We start from the raw sequence: 21,917 nt of genomic DNA on the forward strand, positions 1-21,917 counted from the left end.
TGTGTGTGTGTGTGTGTATGGAGGGTGGGAGACATATACACTGGAATCAGATTTTTGTTTTAACTAAACCTTGAATTATTTTTTTATTGGTTGGTATTATTCTGGTATATATGGTTCACTAAATCTATGGAGAATGAACAGGGCTTATGTAGATTTGTAGAAGTCTGGTTCTCACCCCTTACCTAAATTCACATCCTCACCCATCCTTTCATGGAATTTCATGGACTTACATATTTTTTCAACCATACTATGTAAGGGCAAGACCCCCTTTTTAAAAAACTTTATGTCATGCTCCACCCCTGCTGGTCCTGCATTACGCATCACATATGTAATAGTTTTGCCTGGATGGTTACTTAGAGAATTAGAAGGAAATTTTACATATCATTGAGAAACCATTTCTTTATACTGGGAATGGACTGGTAGACTTGATTGTCTCTCATGAATGTACACATTTGACAGAACCTATATTGATGTCCTCGATTTAACTGTACACGATATTTATGTCTCCAGTTGAAATACTTTTCATATTTCTCATCATCCTTGTCCAACTCTAGAAGATAGGCGGCCAATTCCTTTGGACTTGGGAAATCATCAACATGAATGAAGGCATCTCCAGGAACAAAAAGTTCATAGTTCTTCCGAGATGTTCCCAAAACAACTGGAACCGCCCATGATTCAAAAGCATTGGACCACAACTTCTCGGTGATATAATCCTTGTGGATTGAATTTTCAAAGGCCAAGTAGAACTTGTACTCAGTTATGATTGCAAGTAATTCATCTTTTCTCCTTCCCAATTTTTTGTGTTTTGCTCCATAAACATCAATTGTGATGTGTTTCTTTAGCTCCTCATAATAAGCAATGCGGGGGGCACCAGTGTACCATTTACTGACAACCCAAGAGACCAGCTTGGATTTTGGCGGAATGGTGAAGTTTTGATGTTCCTTTATTGCTTCGATTTTGCCATATGGATTGAAAATATGTGAGTCAAGACGGAATGTCATTGTCATGTTGAAGAGGTTGTCCAAAAAATTCAAGTTTTTAGCAATTAATGGTGGCTCCATATTATACCATATCCAACTCTGAAAATGAGGTCTTGGCCCTTGGGGCAATTGCTTTTTGTCATACATAATATCTGCATGACGTATGAAAACAACATCAGCAACACTATACAGACTTCTATCTGCTGACAACTTGCAGCCAATTATGCCGAATTCATGGCACTTATCTAATGGAAATGTATATATCCAAGGATACTTCCAGATCAGGATGATGATTTCCCTTTCTTCTTTCAGTGGGAGAACAGTATTTTTCAGTGTTGTCGTGTTATTAATCTCTTGTTTTTGACTTAACCCTTGAAAACATTTGGATCTTCCTAAGGTGAGGTCTACATGCCTCCAAGTAAGGGATAGGAGGAACACAGTAAGTAACAGGGCAAGTATTTGTAGTCTATGGTTAATTGAAGAAAAAATCATCTTGAGCCTGTAATAAATGAAGAATTTCAGTATTAGACAACTAGATATAAAGGCAAATAAAGAGATGTATACAATGACTAAAGTTGACATTGGTTCTGGAGGACCATATTTATGTACACAAATGGTTTAGTCAGAAGAAAGAGTGGCTTGTTGAACAAGATTTTAAAAATGCCCCCTTTTTTGGAAGCAGCAACAGCACAGTGTGGATGTGGAAAGGGTAAGGTCTAAGGCAGGGTTTCTCAACTCCTGTCCTCGGGACCCACCTACCAGTCATGTTTTCAGGATTTTCTGAGAATTGAGCAGGTGCTATAATTAGTGTCCATGCATCAGGATTTACCACAGGTATTCATTCTGTGGGATATTCTCATATCCTGACTGGTAGGTGGGGCTCAAGGACCAGAGTTGAGAAACCCTGGTCTAAGGGGTGTAGGGGTAATTGCGGCATGTGGCGGCAATAGTCGCAGCATGCAGTAGCAGCACAGCATAGAATTGACAAGGCAGTACTAAGTAGATGTGTGTGCAGCTGTTTAGGAGTAGTAGTAGTAGTAGTGGCGGCAGGTGGCAGCAACATCAGCCATACAAAACAGAACTTGATGGTAGGCAGGCAGACAGTGGCATGATGGGGCTAGTGATAAATTGCCACCGTCCGCAATGGCAGATCTATTTATCAGCCTCAGCTGGATGTGTGTGTGAAAATTCTCACATATGCATGCTTCATTCATTTTCACAAACGTTATATTTTGTACACAGGCCAAATTTGTCAGTTTGGGTGTCACAATGCCCCCTGCTGGCTAAAACCCTCTTTGAGATGACACTGGAGGTTGGACAAGACAGTGCAGCAAACTAGGCCAGTTCCAGACACTATTTCAGTCTTCCTGCCCAAAGTACATGGGGAAGAGGGTCCCCTATTTAGATCATGCACTCCCGCCCATCTCCCTGGTGCTTTTAATCAGAGTATTACTAAGCTGGCTTCTACATTGCCCTTAATTTTGTAGGCTAAAAGCTGAAGAGAGGCAAAACTGTTAGTGTAGGTCCGGTCTGTTAGAAGCCATCTTGTCACTGGTAGATGGGCCAGACATATTCTTGATCAAAAATATGCGCAAAGAGCTTCTACTTTTCATATACTAAGTATACTGTAACGGATCTCCTGGCACCCCGACCGGGTACCTCCGTCGATAGTTGCTCCTAGCGCTTCCCAAGGACTCCAAGCACTCCACTTGACACCATAACCAAGACAGACCCCACAAACCGCCGAAGCTTGGTTGAGGTCTCGCCGTCTCCTACCCACCCTGGACCTACGACAAGGCTCCAGGCTCCAGTGGGTGAATCTCTCCTAAATCCAGAGAGCAGGAACAGCTCTTACAAGAGCTAGTAGTTATAGCAAGGGGAGTATAGCAAATCTTCAGCGTATAGCAATCCCCAGTGTCGATCAGTTACCCAAACACCAGCCTCAACATGATGAAGGGTAAAACAGGAACTCTTTATTGAACACACAAGCATTGACTTACAGTCATGTGAAAAAATTAGGACACCCTTTGAAAGCATGTGGTTTTTTGTAACATTTTTAATAAATGGTTATTTCATCTCCGTTTCAACAATACAGAGAGATTAAAGTAATCCAACTAAACAAAGAAAACTGAAGAAAAGTCTTTTCAAGATCTTCTGTAAATGTCATTCTACAAAAATGCCTATTCTAACTGAGGAAAAAGATAGGACACCCTCACATGTATTCCCTCTTAAATTGGCTCAGATCTCACACAGGTATATCACACCAGGTGCACATAATTAGTAGATTGTTACTCTGCATGTTGAATGAGGCTTGCCCTATTTAAACCTCAGACATTTAGTTTGGTGTGCTCCTGACTGTTGAAGTGAGAGTGAGCACCATGGTGAGAGCAAAAGAGCTGTCAGAGGACTTCAGAAAAAAGATTGTAGCAGCCTATGAGTCTGGGAAGGGATTTAAAAAGATCTCAAAAGATTTTGAAATCAGCCATTCCACTGTCCGGAAGATAGTCTACAAGTGGAGGGCTTTCAAAACAACTGCCAACATGCCCAGGACTGGTCGCCCCAGCAAGTTCACCCCAAGAGCAGACCGCAAGATGCTAAAAGAGGTCTCCAAAAACCCTAAAGTGTCATCTCGAGAACTACAGCAGGCTCTGGCTACTGTTGATGTAGAAGTACATGCCTCTACAATCAGAAAGAGACTGTACAAGTTTAACTTGCATGGGAGGTGTGCAAGGAGGAAACCTTTGCTTTCCAAGAGAAACATCGAGGCCAGACTGTCATTTGCCAGAGATAAAGTTGACAAAGACCAGGACTTCTGGAATAATGTTCTTTGGACAGATGAGTCCAAAATTGAATTATTTGGACACAACAGCAGAGGACATGTTTGGCGTAAACCAAACACAGCATTCCAAGAAAAGAACCTCATACCAACTGTGAAGCATGGAGGTGGAAGTGTCATGGTTTGGGGCTGCTTTGCTGCAGCAGGACCTGGTCAGCTCACCATCATAGAATCCACGATGAATTCTACTGTGTATCAGAAGGTGCTTGAAGAACATGTGAGACCATCAGTTAGAAAATTAAAGCTGAAGCGGAACTGGACCATGCAACATGACAATGACCCAAAACATACTAGTAAATCAACCAAAGATTGGCTGAAAAAGAAGAAATGGAGAGTCCTGGAATGGCCAAGTCAAAGTCCAGATTTGAATCCCATTGAGATGCTGTGGGGTGACTTGAAAAGGGCTGTACGTGCAAGAAACCCCTCAAACATCTCACAGCTGAAAAAGTTCTGCATTGAGGAGTGGGGTAAAATTTCCTCAGACCGATGTCGAAGACTGGTAGATGGCTACAAGAACCGTCTCACTGCAGTTATTTCAGCCAAAGGAGGTAACACTCGCTATTAGGGGCAAGGGTGTCCTATCTTTTTCCTCAGTTAGAATAGGCATTTTTGTAGAATGACATTTACAGAAGATCTTGAAAAGACTTTTCTTCAGTTTTCTTTGTTTAGTCGGATTACTTTAATCTCTCTGTATTGTTGAAACGGAGATGAAATAACCATTTAATAAAAATGTTACAAAAAACCACATGCTTTCAAAGGGTGTCCTAATTTTTTCACATGACTGTATACACATTTTCCAACAAGGTTACCACCCCTGTGGACCTGGTTGGGAACTGAGGACATGACCTAGCAGCCAATCCTTTACAGCTTTACAGTTTAAACACTCCAATACAAAATCCTCCCCTCTGCCTGTGATACAATTACCTTACACAATGAGTTGATGTAATTATCACAGGCAGGAGAATACATAGTTGTAAACAATGTCTTCTGTACTGGAGACAACCGAGGAGTAATTCAATTATCTCTCAGGACAAAGAGAAATCGCCAATACACACTATTCAAATATACAATGTCCCAACCATTACAGTAAATATAGACATTTAACATATTCCCAGATGGCTTGGATCTGACCGCTCAATATATCCAAACAGCGCTCAGATGCCACAAACACAGTCAAATCGCCATGGGGTTTAAGTTTAGCATGGGCTGATGAGAGGGCCCATAATCCTGGGGCAAGAGGCTGGCAACCAGGCTTCTCCAGCACCCAGTGGCGAGGTTGGTTTCGCCACATACCAGTAATACATTTTACATTTATTCTTGTTTTCAATGTTTGTATGTGTTTTTGTACATAAACAGCTTGCTGCTACTTGTAGTCCTTGTTTGCTTTTGCATTGAAGTCATAGTAGCGTGCACCTGAACTCTCTTTATACATAATTTGGAAGTGTTGGGTCTAACTGTCTTTTGCGTCATTCATTTTGACAAACGTAATATTTTGTAGACAAATTTGTCCATTTGGGTGTCATGATGCCCCCTGCCGTGCTAAAACCTTCTCTGAGATGACACACTTGAGGCTGGAACCACACTTGAAAGTAATGCTCTATCATGTTAATGAGACTAAACTGGCTCTATGGCTTCTGCTACTTGTAATAGCAGATACAGTGGGGGGTGACTCTGCAGGTGCAGAATGGGGCGTCTTTGTCAGAACTGTGGGCGCAAGTCATCTACTCGCCAAAAAGATGCGGCAAGCTGCTTACAATGTATCCTGTTAATACAGCAACAGGGCAGCAGGAAAACATTCCCCCATTTTCCTTTGATAGAGAGGGTCTATAAGCATGGCTATCCACAGTGGCGGATTACAATAGGGACGTTCAGGTCGTCAGCCCCGGGCCCAGCACCGCTGGGGGGCCCAACGCTGACCCGAACGCCCACATACTGCAGCGGGGCACGGGAGCGCATAGCTCCCTGTCCCGTCGCCGATCACCACCATAGGCTTCAGGCCTTGTAGGCTTGAGGCCTATGCGGTAGTGAAATCCCGGCGCAGGCGTGCGTGATGACGTCATCCAGCGCCTGTGCCGGGACGCAGCACTGTGACGCGCCTGACTTCACCCGCCTTCCTCTGCGAGCAAGCACTTGGCCCTGGACATAGGTGAGTATTTATCTTTTCATTTTTTGTTCATTGTTTTTATTTTTATTTCATGTGCCTACTTTGGGGGACACACAGGAGGACATATTAGGGAAGATAAATCGAGTACACGGGGGGGGGAAGAATGTGGGGGCTGTATGGGGCCAAATTATTATGGGAGGGAATACTATGTGGGGGCAAATTACTATGTGGGGGCAAATTATTATGAGAGGGACTACTATGTGGGGGCAAATTACTAGATGGGGCAGTGTGGGGGGAAATTGCTATGTGGGGGCAGTGTGGGGGCAAATTATTATGGGAGGGACTACTATGTGGGGGCAAATTTCTATATGGGGCAGTGTGGGGGAAACTATTGTGTGGGAGAAATTGCCATGTGGGGACAGTGTGGGGTAATTTCTATGTGGGGAAAAATTACTATGTGGGGACAAATTACTATGTGAGGACAAATTACTATGTGAGGACAAATTACTATGTGGGGGCAAATTACTATGTGGGGGCAGTGTGGGGAAATTGCCATGTGGGGACAGTGTGGGGTAATTTCTATGGGGGGACAAATTACTATGTGAGGACAAATTACTATGTGGGGACAAATTACTATGTGAGCACAAATTACTATGTGGGGGCAAATTACTGTGTGGGGGCAAACTACTATATGGGGCAGTTTGGGGGAAATTACTGTGTGGGGGCAAATTACTATGGGGGGATTGCTATGTGGGGGCAGTGTGGTGGAAATTACTATATGGGGGTGTTGCTATTGGGGAGGCACTGTAGGGGCAATTCTATTATTTCTGGGGACACTATACAGCGATTATTACCTGGAGCACAATGTAGGGTGTTATTATTACTGGGGGCACTCCTGGGGACATTATAGCTGCTGTGGACACTATAGAAACATTTGGGGTAATTTATCAAACTGGTGTAACGCAGAACTGGCTTAGTTGCCCATAGCAGCCAATCAGATTCCACCTTTCATATTTGACAGCTCTTTTGGAAATCCAGTTCTACTTTACTATAATATAATTAAAAACACATATTCTAACACACATTCATACACATCAATAATAGTATCTAAAATATAAATATAATCACTGTAACACAATGGTAAAAGGACCTATTTGATATATATAAGAGTCAGATATGATCAGTAATTCACATATGACCAATAGTCCGCATATATGGAGGACGAAAACAGTCCAAAACTATCCGAATGTTCAGTCCAATATCAGAAGTGTGCCATATACAAAAAGGACGGATGAAATAGTTGATCCGATATCCTGAGATCTTTTTCAGAGACGAATAGTCCTGAATTCAAATATTCGCACAGTTCAAAGTAACAGCGTTAATTTCCAAATGGATAATGTGTCAGTTGTATTATAGTCTACTCACATAATAAATGTACTTAGGCGGCTCAGATCAGCAATCCGCGGCGTCCCGCGTAATAGTCAGGGTATGATCTCCGCTTGTACGTGTGAGCCACAACTTCACAATGGAATAGTCTTTGATAACTCCTAGTAGGTTTCACAGAGAGTTTTCAACAAGCTGTTTTTCAATTGAACAATCAAAGTTCCTCACTTACTGGCGCCAGTAGTATCTTTGTATTCCACAGCTCTGCAGATATGCGTTCCACCTTCAATTTATTTTCTCCAAGAAGGGGCGAAGCTGCAAAGGTTGGTGGTCCTTAGGTCCAGTCGGGGGGTCCAGTACCAGACGCGTTTCGGGGCTCTTAGTGGCCCCTTCCTCAGTGGTTGACCTCCCCTCCCTAATGTCTCTCCTTTTATAGAGGACTTCAGTAATTAATTGGACTTCTGATATTGGACTGAACATTCGGATAGTTTTGGACTGTTTTCGTCCTCCATATATGCGGACTATTGGTCATATGTGAATTATTGATCATATCTGACTCTTATATATATCAAATAGGTCCTTTTACCATTGTGTTACAGTGATTATATTTATATTTTAGATACTATTATTGATGTGTATGAATGTGTGTTAGAATATGTGTTTTTAATTATATTATAATAATTGATTTTAATTAATAAAGCACCACGGCTACTAGATATAGTGAGTGCCCAGCCCTTTTCTTTTGTATAATTTTTTGCTTGTTAGATTGGGTGAATCTGCGGGCTGTGAGCACCCATCCGGTTTTTTCCATACAGTAGTGCGACCCATTATCTGTGAATCAGTTCTACTTTACACCAGTTTGATGAATTACCCCAATAATGTCTATTAGGGTCACTATTTTTTCAGCAGTATAGTTCCTGGGGCATTGGGAAGCACAACGGGCACAGTATTGGGGGTGGCAGGATGACACTGTGGGGACACCAGGATGAGGAGGTTGATGGAAAAATTGAGAAATCTAACATGTCTGTGTTACAAACTGTAGAGACGAGATGCGGCTGAAAGAATTTGCCATGGTGGTCTGGGTCAAATGGAGGAGAAGAGGAAAGAGAAGGTCTACATGATAGGAGATGTCACTGGATGTAAGAGGTATGTGGTGCTGTATTCTCCTCCATGTCTTTTTTATTACAATTATATGTATTTTAAATTTGGCGACCAAATTTTTCAGTTTAGGACCCAATTTTGGGTATTTTTTTTTAGTCTGAAGATGTCATATGGCCTAAGAAGAGACTGTGGTGCCCATGAAGCACCGCAGCCTCTTCATACAAAAAAATAAATAAATAAATAAATAAATAAATAAAATGGAGGGGGGGGGGGGGGGTCCCAAGTTGGGTAGACAGCCCCGGACCTATCATGCACTTAATCCGCCCCTGGCTATCCAGTAGTCATCAGATTGCTTGATGCTAACTATACGCCTGTCAGTACTTAAGTAAGCATAAAGTTTACCATGCTCACTAGTGTGCCCAAGGACCCAGTAATTTCTGGCTCTGCCCCCACTGTGATAATTGGTCATCATGCCCAGTGTCATCATCATCATCATAGACCTCCCCCTGCACCACCGATTCCGCCACCTCCAGTGGTAACTCCTCCTCCTCCACTTCAACCTCTTTGTCCGTGTGGGACACCAACAGCTACAGGGTGGGCAGCAAAATGTGGAAGCTGATCTTCTTCCGTCATCCCTTGTTGCATCAGCTCTCATATAACTATCAGGGGGGCTGACGTTGTTGATGCCGCATTCGTCCCTACTGATAAATCTGGTGGCCTGATTATGCAAAATGCATTTTTGAGCTGCTATTACCGGACTTCAAAACATCACATGGTCCCTGCTGAGGTGGTCTAGTGTATGATGAAATCATTCACCGAATTACGCTGCTTATACAAGCACTCCAGCATATGTATGGTGGAATTCCAGTGAGTTGGGATGTCGCAGAATAAGCAATGCAATGGCAGACTGTTCTGTCTCTGCATGTCCTTGCCACATAAGAATGGCTGAAATGAAAGGGCAGTCTCCTGGACATGGCCAGCACCCTCTGCAAGTCACTGTAATTTTTCAAATTTTTTTACACTATTACATTTATCTCGTGCATCATTCAGAGAGCATAGATAATTTCCCCAAAAGAAGTGCAGCAACAATGTTGCTGCCATTGTTGCTGACCATCTTGTCCAGTTGGAGTTGGCGAGGAGATAGCCAGCAGGATCTTTGCTGCTTCATTGACTTTAGCAACTGAACAGCTGCGTGGCTGCTCTTGCCCAGGCTGATCAGCTCTAAGACAGCACAGCTATGCTTCACTTTACACATGTGTAAGGCCGATTCATTGGCCTGTATTTGTGGGAGGGGCTTTGCTGCCTACTTCAACGGCCAGCGCCCCTCCCACCTTGTACGACATCGCAGAGTTTGGAGCAAGCGCGATCGTACCTGGAGGTTCAGTCATCAGGCGGGGGTAAGAAGCTGCTTCGGCAGCATGCAGAATTTCTGTCCGGCCGGCGGGGTCGGCCCCCTAGGCAAGGGGGGGCGCACCGGAGCATTGTGCCAGGGTGCCGCTCGGCTCTCCACGCGGCAACGACTTGAGCCGGCGGGGGTCGGGGCCCATGATAGAAGGAGGGCTCCCCCTTTCCCCGGTCTAAATGCCAGAGAGCCATGCGGCGCCCCACGCGGCATCGTTCAGGTATCGGCGGGGGGCGGGGCCCATGAGGAGTTAGGGGCCCCCCCTACACCGGTTCTCAGAGCCAGGGGGCTGCGCTGCTCCCCACGTGGTAGGCGTGCCCAGCCGGCGGTGGGTCGGCCCCTTAGGCGAAGGGGGGCACCCCCGCACTGGGCACTCTGCCAGGGAGCTGTGCGGCCCCCCACGCAGCAACGTTCATTAACCGCTGGGGGGCGGGGCGCTCTGCCAGGGAGCCGCAGGAGCTCCCCACGTGGCACACGGGCTATGTTGGTGAGGGGCGGGGGCCACGGTGTAGAAAGGGCTCCCCCTGCCCCGGTTCACTGTGCCAGGGAGCTACGCTGCTCCCCGCGCGGTTATCATGGAAGGGTGCGGGGGACGCCGTGGCCCTGCTCCTCACCTTCATTAAAGTCTGGCACGGGCCGCCGTGCCGTGTATATAGGCAGGGATCCGTGACGATAACACCAGGCTCGGTAAAGGGTAGTAAATGTTGGCCGGTGGCTAGCTTCCTTCTGCCGGCCATACATAAGGTTGCCAGCTCATGTTCCATCATTCATATCTTTCTTATTCGTATGGTTCCTTACAACGCGTGCACAATCCATGGTTGATGCTTTAATTGTTTTGCTTCTAGGTCCTAATCTTGTCTTGATTACATCCTGAATTGTGGCTTGTCGGCAAGGTAGTAGGGGTACATGTTGGGTAGGGGGGAGGAGAGCACTCACTAGCGGGGTTGTGTCTCACGTCCAGGTTGTGCTGCTTTACAAGCTTTCCGCGGTGGTCAGTCCGTAGATTTTCTGAGCGGGCAAGTGCATCATATTTCCTCTGTGTGTTACTTTCTGGGTGTCGGTTCCTGGCCACTCCTTCATGGTCCTCCTGTTGTTAGTGTGCAGAGCTACACGGGGGTGGGGCACTTTTCCATGCACTATTGAGAAAAAGAAAGAAAAAAAAAGCAGGTTCACTGATGCTGGTGGTCGTCCAGTTTAGCCGGTCAATTTACGTTACTGTTTCCACAGCTGTGATGTCACACGCATCGGACATCGTTGAGGCGTCTATGGACGAGAATGTGGCAGGAATGTCCGAAGGGGGCAGTATACCGTCCCTGCGAGCATGGACTATCCCTAGGCTTATGTCGGAACTTACGAAGAGGGGTATCCCTTTCCCGGCTTCCGCCAGGAAGGCGGAATTATATCGGCTGTGGAAAGACTCTGTGGTGCCGAGTCAAGATGATCTCCCCATGACCACGGTGCAAACATTGCTCGCTCAGTTACATGTCATGCTGAACAGCCTAACGTCAGCTGTCACTTCAATGCAAGCGAGGTTGGAGTCAGTCGAGTCTCACGGCTCGGTCATTCCTGTTTCTCCCCCTGATGTACCCGTTGCCGCCACCTCCGCTGCGGGGGAAACTCGTACTACCCTGGCCGTTCCCAATGTGTCTCCTGCTCATTTTGTTCCGGCCAATAACAGGAAAGATATCTTAGAGGGTAGGGATGTTAACCTCGCTTCTTTACTGATAGCCTCCAGGGATTTGTCCGACAATAAAGTTATTGCTTGCGGGGAAGTCTCGGTGGTGCTGAGATGCCGTGACCACAGGCTTAACCGCAAGTTGACCATCTCAGAATTTGTCATGGCATTCAGCCTTTTCAGAGATGTAATATGTTCTGTTAGGCCTGACAGGAGGGAGGAACTCGATCTGTACCTTTTTAGAGTTACAGAGTTGGGATTTAAGTACGGAGGGTGTTTGTTTTATGATTACCATTGTTCTTTTGCAGCCAAAGCAGCGGCAGCTCTAACGCAGTTTCAATTTGTTACAGATTGGTCCAACTTAGACACAAAATTGTTTTGCAGGCATTTTGCGGGTCTGAAAGCTCCCTCCTGTTCCGCTTGTCAGTCCATCTTCCACTCTACTGAGTGATGCCACAAATCAGCCGCCAGTACGCCGTCCTACCCTTCCGGTTCGTCGGCCGGGCCACTTGATGTCTTAAGGGCACCTAGTTCAGTTGACAAGTTAGGCCGGTCCATTGTACAGTCGGGTAGTGCCCAGATTTGTAATAATCATAATTACGCATCTTGTAATTTTGGTCAATGCCGTCTGCTGCACATCTGTACCAATTGCTTTAGGGCCCATCCCAGAGTCGCATGCTCATTAAAATCAGTTAAAGCCTACATGAGTGTGGTCAATACCGATTGTTTACGGGGATATTTGCAAGGTCATCATAATCCAGGGTTCGTGCAGTTTCTGATTTCAGGATTCTGCAGGGGGCTTTCATACAGGGTTAATCACGACACCAGAATACACGTATGAGTGCAAGAACCTTCAGTCTGCCGAGAGGAATCCTGATTCTGTAGACAAACTAATAGAGTCCGAGTTGGGTAAGGGTTTCTTGATCGGTCCTTTCAAAGTGCCCCCCTTCCAGCGGTGGAGAGTTAGTCCCGTTGGGGTGGTCACGGGTAAATTTAGCAAGAAGGAGAGACTTATCATCGACCTGTCAGCCCCACATGGTTCCCATGTCCCTAGTCTTAACTCCCTCATTCCTTCAGAGGAAGTGGGCATGAGGTATTCTTCTATTGACCAGGCCATTGCCATTATCATGCAGTTAGGACCCGGATCGATGTTGTCTAAGGCTGATACAGTGGGATGCGAAAGTTTGGGCAACCTTGTTAATCGTCATGATTTTCCTGTATAAATCGTTGGCTGTTAAAGTAAAAAATGTCAGTAAAATATATCATATAGGAGACACACACAGTGATATTTGAGAAGTGAAATTAAGTTTATTGGATTTACAGAAAGTGTGCTATAATTCATCTTATCGGCAGGTTTGTGGTGATATACCTAGATGATATTTTGATTTACTCTTCTGATCTGAAGACACACGAGGTACATGTCAGACAGGTACTGCAGGTCCTACGGATGAATAAATTATATGCGAAAATTGAGAAGTGTGTTTTCGCCGTTCAGGAAATACAGTTGCTGGGATATCTATTATCTGCTTCAGGTTTCCGTATGGATGCTAAGAAAGTCCAGGCAATTCTAAATTGGGATCTTCCTGAAAACCCTAAAGCACTACAACGGTTTTTGGGTTTCGCAAAAACTTTCACTATTCTGTGATTGTCAAACCCCTTACTGACATGACTAGGAAGGGGACTGATTTTTCTATATGGTCTGACGCAACCAAAATGGTATTTTCCTCTCTAAAAGAGAGGTTTACCTTGGCACTGGTACTAATCCAACCTGATGTCTCCCAGCCTTTTATTGTTGAAGTAGATGCGTCAGAGGTGGTAGTTGGGGCTGTACTGTCTCAGGGTCCGTCTCCTGGCAAATGGCGTCCTTGCGCTTTCATTTCTAAAAAAAACTATCTGCAGCGGAGAAGAACTATGATATTGGCAATAGGGAACTATTAGCTATTAAACTAGCGTTTGAAGAATGGCGTCACTTTTTAGAGGGGGCAATTCACCCCGTCACTGTGATTACGGACCACAAAAACCTTCTGTACCTCAAATCAGCTAAGCGTCTCACCCCTAGACAAGCTAGGTGGTCTCTATTTTTTACCAGGTTTAACTTTTTCATCACCTATCGTCCTGGGGCAAAAAATACCAAGGCAGACGCATTATATCGTACTTTCCCTGGTGGGGGTAATGTGGGTGATCCGGTACCCATTCTACAAAGAGGAGTAGTTGTCTCTGTTGTACACTCGGTTCTGGAGGGAAAGGTGTTAGTGCCCCAGGGGGACGCCCCGGTCTCTTGTCTCTCAGAGAAATTGTTTGTACAGTTAAACCTGCGTCTCGAATTATTAAAGGAACATCATAATTCGGCACTTGCTGGGCACCCGGGTAGTAAAGCAACCTTGGAGCTATTGTTTTTGGTGGCCAAGGTTGCGTCAGGATGTAATGGATTTTGTGTCTACTTGTTATACTTGTGCACGCGCTAAAGTCTCTCATACACGTCCTGCAGGGTCTTTATTGCCATTTGTCATTCCCAATAGGCCATGGACCAATCTGTCAATGGATTTCATCACTGACTTACCTTTGTCTGCGGGTAAAACTGTTATCTTGGTAGTAGTGGACAGGTTTAGAAAAATGGTACACTTTATTGCGTTACCCACACTACCTAATGCTAAGACTGTTGCTCAGGTATTCATCAGTGAAATCGTGAAGCTTCACGGGGTCCCTTCCGATGTTGTTTCTGATCGGGAAACCCAGTTTATTTCTAAGTTTTGGAAATCTTTTTGTTCCCGTTTGGGGGTACATTTGTCCTTTTCCTCAGCTTTCCATCCTCAGTCGAATGGACAGATTGAGCGCACCAACCAAAACCTTGAGACATACCTAAGGTGTTTTGTGTCTGAAAACCAAGAGGTGTGGTCATCATATTTACCGTTAGCCGAGTTTGCTATAAATAATCACCGTCAGGAATCCACTGGCAAGTCACCATTTCTTGGTGCATATGGTTTTCATCCCCAATTCTGTACTTTCAAAGAGGGGGGGTCTTCTGGCGTTCCCGAAGAGAAACGGTTTTCATCATCTCTTTCATCTGTATGGCAGAAAGGGCAAGCTAACTTGAAAAATATGGGAGGTAAATATACAGTACAGACCAAAAGTTTGGACACACCTTCTCATTCAAAGAGTTTTCTTTATTTTCATGACTATGAAAATTGTAGATTCACACTAAAGGCATCAAAACTATGAATTAACACATGTGGAATTATATACATAACAAACAAGTGTGAAACAACTGAAAATGTGTCATATTCTAGGTTCTTCAAAGTAGCCACCTTTTGCTTTGATTATTGCTTTGCACACTCTTGGCATTCTCTTGATGAGCTTCAAGAGGTAGTCCCCTGAAATGGTTTTCACTTCACAGGTGTGCCCTGTCAGGTTTAATAAGTGGGATTTCTTGCCTTATAAATGGGGTTGGGACCATCAGTGGCGTTGAGGAGAAGTCAGGTGGATACACAGCTGATAGTCCTACAGAATAGACTGTTAGAATTTGTATTATGGCAAGAAAAAAGCAGCTAAGTAAAGAAAAACGAATGGCCATCATTACTTTAAGAAATGAAGGTAAGTCAGTCAGCCGAAAAATTGGGAAAACTTTGAAAGTAAGGGCTATTTGACCATGAAGGAGAGTGATGGGGTGCTGCGCCAGATGACCTGGCCTCCACAGTCACCGGACCTGAACCCAATCGAGATGGTTTGGGGTGAGCTGGACCGCAGAGTGAAGGCAAAAGGGCCAACAAGTGCTAAGCATCTCTGGGAACTCCTTCAAGACTGTTGGAAGACCATTTCAGAGGACTACCTCTTGAAGCTCATCAAGAGAATTCCAAGAGTGTGCAAAGCATTAATCAAAGCAAAAGGTGGCTACTTTAAAGAACCTAAAATATGACATATTTTCTGTTGTTTCACACTTGTTTGTTATGTATATAATTCCACATGTGTTAATTCATAGTTTTGATGCCTTCATAGTCATGAAAATAAATAAAACTCTTTGAATGAGAAGGTGTGTCCAAACTTTTGGTCTGTACTGTAAATGCATGGCTGATAAGAAACGGTCGCCAGGTCCGGACCTAGGAGTGAATGACTATGTGTGGTTATCTACAGTCCCTGACAAAAGTCTTGTCGCTTGTGTGCAAATTGACCTGAAGTGCCCCTAAAATATATTTCGAATCAAGATTTTGTTACAAGAAATGGGTCATTTTAATCCCAACAGCTTTTGTAATAATGTTTCAGTGCAAAACGAAACTGACAAAAAGTATTCTAATATTCACAGCTTGCCATTGAGTCAATTTTTGCCAAGACATAAGTGTTGTCGCCTTGTCATATGAGCTTCACCTGTGACTAATAATGGATCAATTAGGTCTCAGGTGTGTATAAAAAGAACCCCAGTACACTAGACCTTCATATCAACTGCAACTAGACCTCTGCAAACATGCCTAAGATTCACCCAGAGACTAAAGTGTTGATTATCAAGAGGCTGAAGACCAGATCCACTGCTGATGTGGCAGACACCTTCAATGTGTCTCAGCGTCAAGTTCAGAGGATAAAAAAAAGATCAGAAGAGACTGGAGACATTTTGGACAAGGCCAGGTCAGGCCGACCCCGCAAGACAAATGCTCAAGAGGACCGTTTGTTGGCTCGAAAATCCAAGGCCAGCACATTTTCCACTGCAGCAGAGCTCCACGAGACCTGGTCACCTGAAGTCCCTGTATCAACCAGAACAGTTTGTCGGATTCTGTCTCGAAATGGCCTCCATGGTCGAATCAGTGCCCATAAGCCAGCACTAAACAAAAGACAATTGAAAAACCTTGTGGCATTTGCCAAGGGACACAGCCTGATAAAAGGATAGACGCTGGAAAAGTGGCAGAAGGTGGATTTTTCAGATGAATCTTCTGTTGAATTACACCACAGTTGCCGCAAATATTGCAGGAGACCTACTGGAACCCGCATGGAGCCGAGATTTACCCAGAAAACAGTGAAGTTTGGTGGAGGCAAAATCATGGTCTGGGGTTACATCCAGTGTGGGTGTGTGCGAGGGATCTGCAGGGTGGAAGGCAACATCAATAGTCTAAAATACCAAGAAATCTTAGCTACCTCTTATATTCCCAACCATAAAAAAGGCCAAATTCTGCAGCAGGATGGTGCTCCATCGCATACTTTCATCTCCACATCAAAGTTCCTTAAGGCGAAGAAGATCAAGATGCTCCAGGATTGGCCAGCCCAGTCACCAGACATGAACATCATTGAGCATATGTGGTGTAGGATGAAAGAGGAAGCATGGAAGACGAAACCAAAGAATATTGATGAACTCTGGGAGGCATGCAAGACTGTTTTCTTTGCTATTCCTGATGACTTCATCAATAAATTGTATGAATCCTTGCCAAACCGCATGGATGCTGTCCTTCAAGCTCATGAAAGTCATACAAGATATAAAATTTGGATCTCACAGCACCACTACTTAATTTGCTGACATATTTTTGGATTTGCAGTAAAGTTCTGGACCCATTCATTTTCAATGGGTCCTGAAAAAAATCGGCTCAATGTCTAATTTTTTTTCAGGACCCATTGAAAATGAATGGGTCCAGATCTGGTCCAGATCTGTTCCGCAAAAAACGCAACAGATCAGGAAAGAAACAACGGACATGTGAATGGACCCTAATAGCAGGAGTTTTTACAAAATAGAGAAGCAACAAGACTTTTGTCAGGGACTGTACTAGGAATATTAAGTTAAAGGTTCCCTCTTGGAAACTGGGTCCTAGGTTCATTGGTCCTTACAAAATAGTAGCCATCATTAACCCCGTGGCTTTTTGATGGAGCTACCTCAAACTTTTAAAATCCATAACGTCTTCCATAAGTCATTACTCAAAAAGTATGTTCCACTTCTAGAACCGTCACCGCTGTCACCCTCCTGTTATTGTTGATGGTAATCTAGAGTTTCAAATATCCAAAATTGTTGATTCTCGTCGGGTCCGCCGCTCTCTTCAATATCTGGTGCATTGGAGGGGTAACGGTACTGAGGAAAGAATGTGGGTTCTAGCGTCAGAGGTAAACGCCGACAGGTTAGTTCGGGCTTTTCATGCCTCTCATCCTGAGAGACCTAGTCCTGAGTGTCTGGAGGCCCCTCGTTAAAAGGGGGGTACTGTCACGAGGGTGTCAAGAGCTACGTCTATAAATCTAAGTCCCTTTAGAGACCCTCGGGATATAATATGCAATTCCAAAAACGATCTGTTAGACCAACAATCCCATTAGGGGTCTCTAACTAGTAGTAAAATTATATCTTTATTTTGTTCATTTAAAAAGTTCACTAAACAAAGAAACTCATTATTAAAATTATCAGGGTCCAGTGAGGTGTTAAATTGGGCTGTTATCTACTACTGGTTGCTAGTAGCAACTCACAGGGCTTATCCAGTATAGCCCTCATGTGATATATCAATGCCTATCAGGTGCATACTTTGGGCATGCTCAGACCAGGAGGCTTGTGAGTGTGTCATTGTGTCACTCCGAGGGGCAATATCAATCCCCTAATATGTTTCTTTTATTTTATATTTTTTATTTATTTTTGTTATTATTACTTTTGTTTATATTTTTTATATTTTTTTTTGTATCTATTAGCTGTTTAATTATTCATTAATTGCAGGGCTCTATCCTTACCACACATCCACCAAGTGTATCAGCTTATCAGAGCATTCATTGTATCTGCTTGGGAGTTTTATGTTCCAACTTTGGCAACAATTCAATATCGCCTCAGGCTCTAGTACTCTGTCAGCTGATAAATAGCACAGGTGGGTGCGTTGGTCTCCTACTAGCTCCTACTAGTTCTGTCCTCTGTGAGGATTGATATTTGCTCGGTGTGAAATATACTATTTTGCTTCCCTCCACAATAAGTGCTGCCTATGGCCTGATCGTGCCACTCCTTATGCTACTGATTGCTCTCACTGACCTCTGTCTAATAACATGAAGCGCTAAACTAATACACCCCTCCCGACATGTTTCGCCACTTGTGTGGCTTCGTCAGGGAAAGTGGGGTATAGGCGCAGTGACCTGTATTGGTGTAGCACTGAGTCACACCCATCTCATAGCTGTGACCACTGAGTGCTCTGCTACCCTCTTCTGACATGCTTCCGATCCTATTAGATGAGAGCGCGTCATCTTACGTCTATACTCTGCGCTCATAGCTCCTTGGTCCGTCACAGGTAGGTCGGGTGTTATTGTTTCCTCCCATTCCAGTGACGTAACTCCCAGTCATTCACTGTCCATTAACTAATTCATGCCGGTCGCTCTGCCAATCCATCAGGCAGGACTGAATCACTGATGGTAATATACAGAATCATTCTCCAGGCACCGCAGTACTTTTATTTAGTATCAAATAGATTGATATATATCAATCCTCTGTCAGAACATATCAAAAAGCAGGGGCTACTGTGAATTCTATTGTCATTTGGATCACCAAATATATCTTACAGCGATCCTCCTGATTCTATATCACTTATTATTGCCATTTATCAGTACGTCTATGGGATATACATTATTTGCCCGATGGATATTTAAGTTGATTAGTTATATTAGAAGGTGACTAGTGATTGATTACGCTACTTTTAAGGACCATTATACTTAATAGGGAATAGGTTTTAGAGTCTGTAAAATCTGCAGGCACTCAACAGTACACAGCGAGTATACATGCACTATTATTAAATTCATAATGTGCCGGATGGGAAGTACTGCCTTCGCCAATATAAGAGGGTCTATTTACGTCCCTTCTTGTCTAGTTTTGTAACAATCTGTCATTTATATGCTTTCTTTTATATTATGTTAAATGAAGGCCGTATAGGAAAAGCCTTCATTGAGGCCCTTTGGACTCAAGGTCTGTAATCTATGTATCCATTTGACCTCTTCCTGCAGAAGCTTCTGATCTAAATTGCCACTTCTTGGTCCCAACATATTCTTAACCAGTCCCCAAAATTTTAGGACTTCAAGATTCCCCCCGTGGGCATATGTGATATGCCTACAGAGCAAAGTGTCTTTTTCTGTATTTATGGCGCTGATGTGGCCTGATATCCTCCGTCTTAATTCCTGAGTGGTTTTACCCACATATAATTTTGGACAGTTGCATGATGAGACATAAATAATGCCGCGGCAATTGAAAAATTCTCTTATTATACAGTATATTCACGTCCATCTGTAGGATTTCTGAATCTCTTCACTCTAGGTACATATTTGCAAAAGGTGCAGTTGCCACACGGGAAGGAACCTATAATGCTGGATTTTAACCAATTTTTATTTGTTGTCTCTCTTTTAGGAAGAAAGCTATGAACAAGCTTGTCCCTGAGGTTTTGTCCCCTTCTGTATGTGACACTCGGATATGGCGACAAGACCGTGCTCAACTCTTTATCACTGGTAAGTATTTTCCAATGTTTTTTTAAGATTTGCATTATCTGTTGGTTGTTACAAACACACATTCAGACAATACACTGGCTGCAGGACAGGCCAGCACCTCCAAGGGGTAAAGGGCAAGCTCAGGCCATGTGCCCAATTTGGAGAACCAGAAGTTGAAGGGGGCAGACCCGTCATTCAGTCCGTATAGGTGTGTGCACACATACTGCTCCACCATGTTGGTGAAATGCTGCCTCCTGCTAAGACGTTCCATATCAGCTAGTGGTGCTGGTTGTTGTGGCGTACTGACAAAGCTTTTCCACATTTCGGCCATGCAAACCCTGCCTTATGAGGTGCTGGCAGAGCCCCAGCTGCGTTGGCAACCTCTTCCTTGTCCTCTGCCTTCGCCTTGTGCTTCCACTGTGCCCCCGCTGTCAGGTGGGAATGCCACCAGCAGCGTGTCTACCAGCGTGCGCTTGTACTCGCGCATCTTACGATCACGCTTCAGTGAGGGAATTAAGGACGGTACGTTGTCCTTGTAACGGGGATCCAGCAGCGTGGCCACCCAGTAATCAGCACAAGTTAGAATGCGGGCAACTCGGCGGTCGTTGCGGAGACACTGCAGCATGTAATCGCTCATGTGTGCCAGGCTGCCCAGAGGCAGCGAAAAGCTGTCCTCTGTGGGAGGTGTATCGTCTGTGTCCTCTGTATCCCCCCATCCATGCACCAGTGATGGCCATGAGCTGGTCTGGGTGCCACCCTGCTGTGAACATGGTTCCTACTCCTCCATCTCCTCCTCGTCATCCTCCACCTCGTCATCCTCCAGAACTGTGCCCTGGCTAGACAATTGTGTACCTTGGGTTTGTGGGTGCAGGAACCCACCCTCGGAGCCACTTGGGAATGACTGGCCGGAAACCCTATGAAATGATCCCTCTTCCTCCTCCTTCTCCTGTTACACATCCTTTTCCATCATCGCCAGGAGTGTTTTTTTAAGGAGGCTTAGAAGTGGGAAAGTAACGCTGAGAACGGCGTTATCGGCACGTCGCATATGAGGCAGTAAGAGGGAAGGCCGAAGTTATGCTGCAGCGCTGACAGGCGAGCAGCAGCAGGGTGAGAACGCCGAAAGCGCACACAGTCGGCCCGCACTTTATGCTGCAGCTCTGACATATCGGGGAAATTTTTAAGGAATCTCTGCACCACCAAATTCAGCACATGCGCCAGGCAAGGGATGTGCGTCAAACCAGCTAGTCCCAAAGCTGCTACGAGATTTCGCCCATTATCGCATACCACCAGGCCGGGCTTGAGGCTCACTGGCACCAACCACTCATCGGTCTGTTGTTCAAGGCCCGTCCACAGCTCCTGCGCGGTGTGGGGTTTGTCCCCCAAACAGATAAGTTTTAAAACTGCCTGCTGTCGTTTACCCCTGGCTGTGCTGAAGTTGGTGGTGAGGAGCTAACCGGATGAGGAGCTGGAAGAGGATAAGGAAGCAGAGTAGGAGGAGGAAGCAACAGGAGGCAAACTGAAGCACCCTGCAATCCTCGGTGGTGGAAGGACATACGCCAAACTGCTATCCGCCTCAGGCATAGCCGCCACTGCATTTACCCTGTGTGCTGTTATGGAGATACAACGTCCCTGACCGTGCTTACTGGTCCACGTATCCGTAGTCAGGTGAACCTTGCCACAGATGGCGTTGCGCAGTGCACACCTGACTTTGTCCCCTACTTGGTTGTGCAGGGAAGGGATGGCTCGACTTGAAAAGTAGTGACGGCTGGGCACGACATACTGTGGGACAGCCACCGCCATAAGGCCTTTAAAACTATCCGTCTCCACCAGACAGAATGACAGCATTTCAAAGGCCAGTGATTTAAAAATGCTGGCATTCAGGGCTAGGGATCGCGGTGGTGTCTAGGGGGGTACTTCCTCTTCCTCTCCAGCGTTTGGGATATGGAGAGCTGAACACTTCCGTGGGACATTGTGGAGATGCTTGGTGACCCAGGTGTTGGTGTTGCACTGTCACTCCAGCGGTGGATGAAGAGTCCGCG

The 21,917-nt window shown here is 45.0% G+C and overlaps 1 protein-coding gene across 1 annotated transcript; it reads right to left on the bottom strand.

Annotated features, from left to right (window-relative positions):
- Positions 1-374: 374 nt before the first annotated feature.
- Positions 375-1,472, bottom strand: LOC120978150 (3-galactosyl-N-acetylglucosaminide 4-alpha-L-fucosyltransferase FUT3-like). The gene has a single exon (XM_040406377.1). It carries the CDS (start codon positions 1,470-1,472, stop codon positions 375-377), a length of 1,098 nt encoding a protein of 365 aa, XP_040262311.1.
- Between the last annotated feature and the right edge of the window lie 20,445 nt (positions 1,473-21,917).

The sequence above is a fragment of the Bufo bufo genome, chromosome 8 (genome assembly GCF_905171765.1).
Source record: "Bufo bufo chromosome 8, aBufBuf1.1, whole genome shotgun sequence".
Lineage (NCBI taxonomy): Eukaryota > Metazoa > Chordata > Amphibia > Anura > Bufonidae > Bufo > Bufo bufo.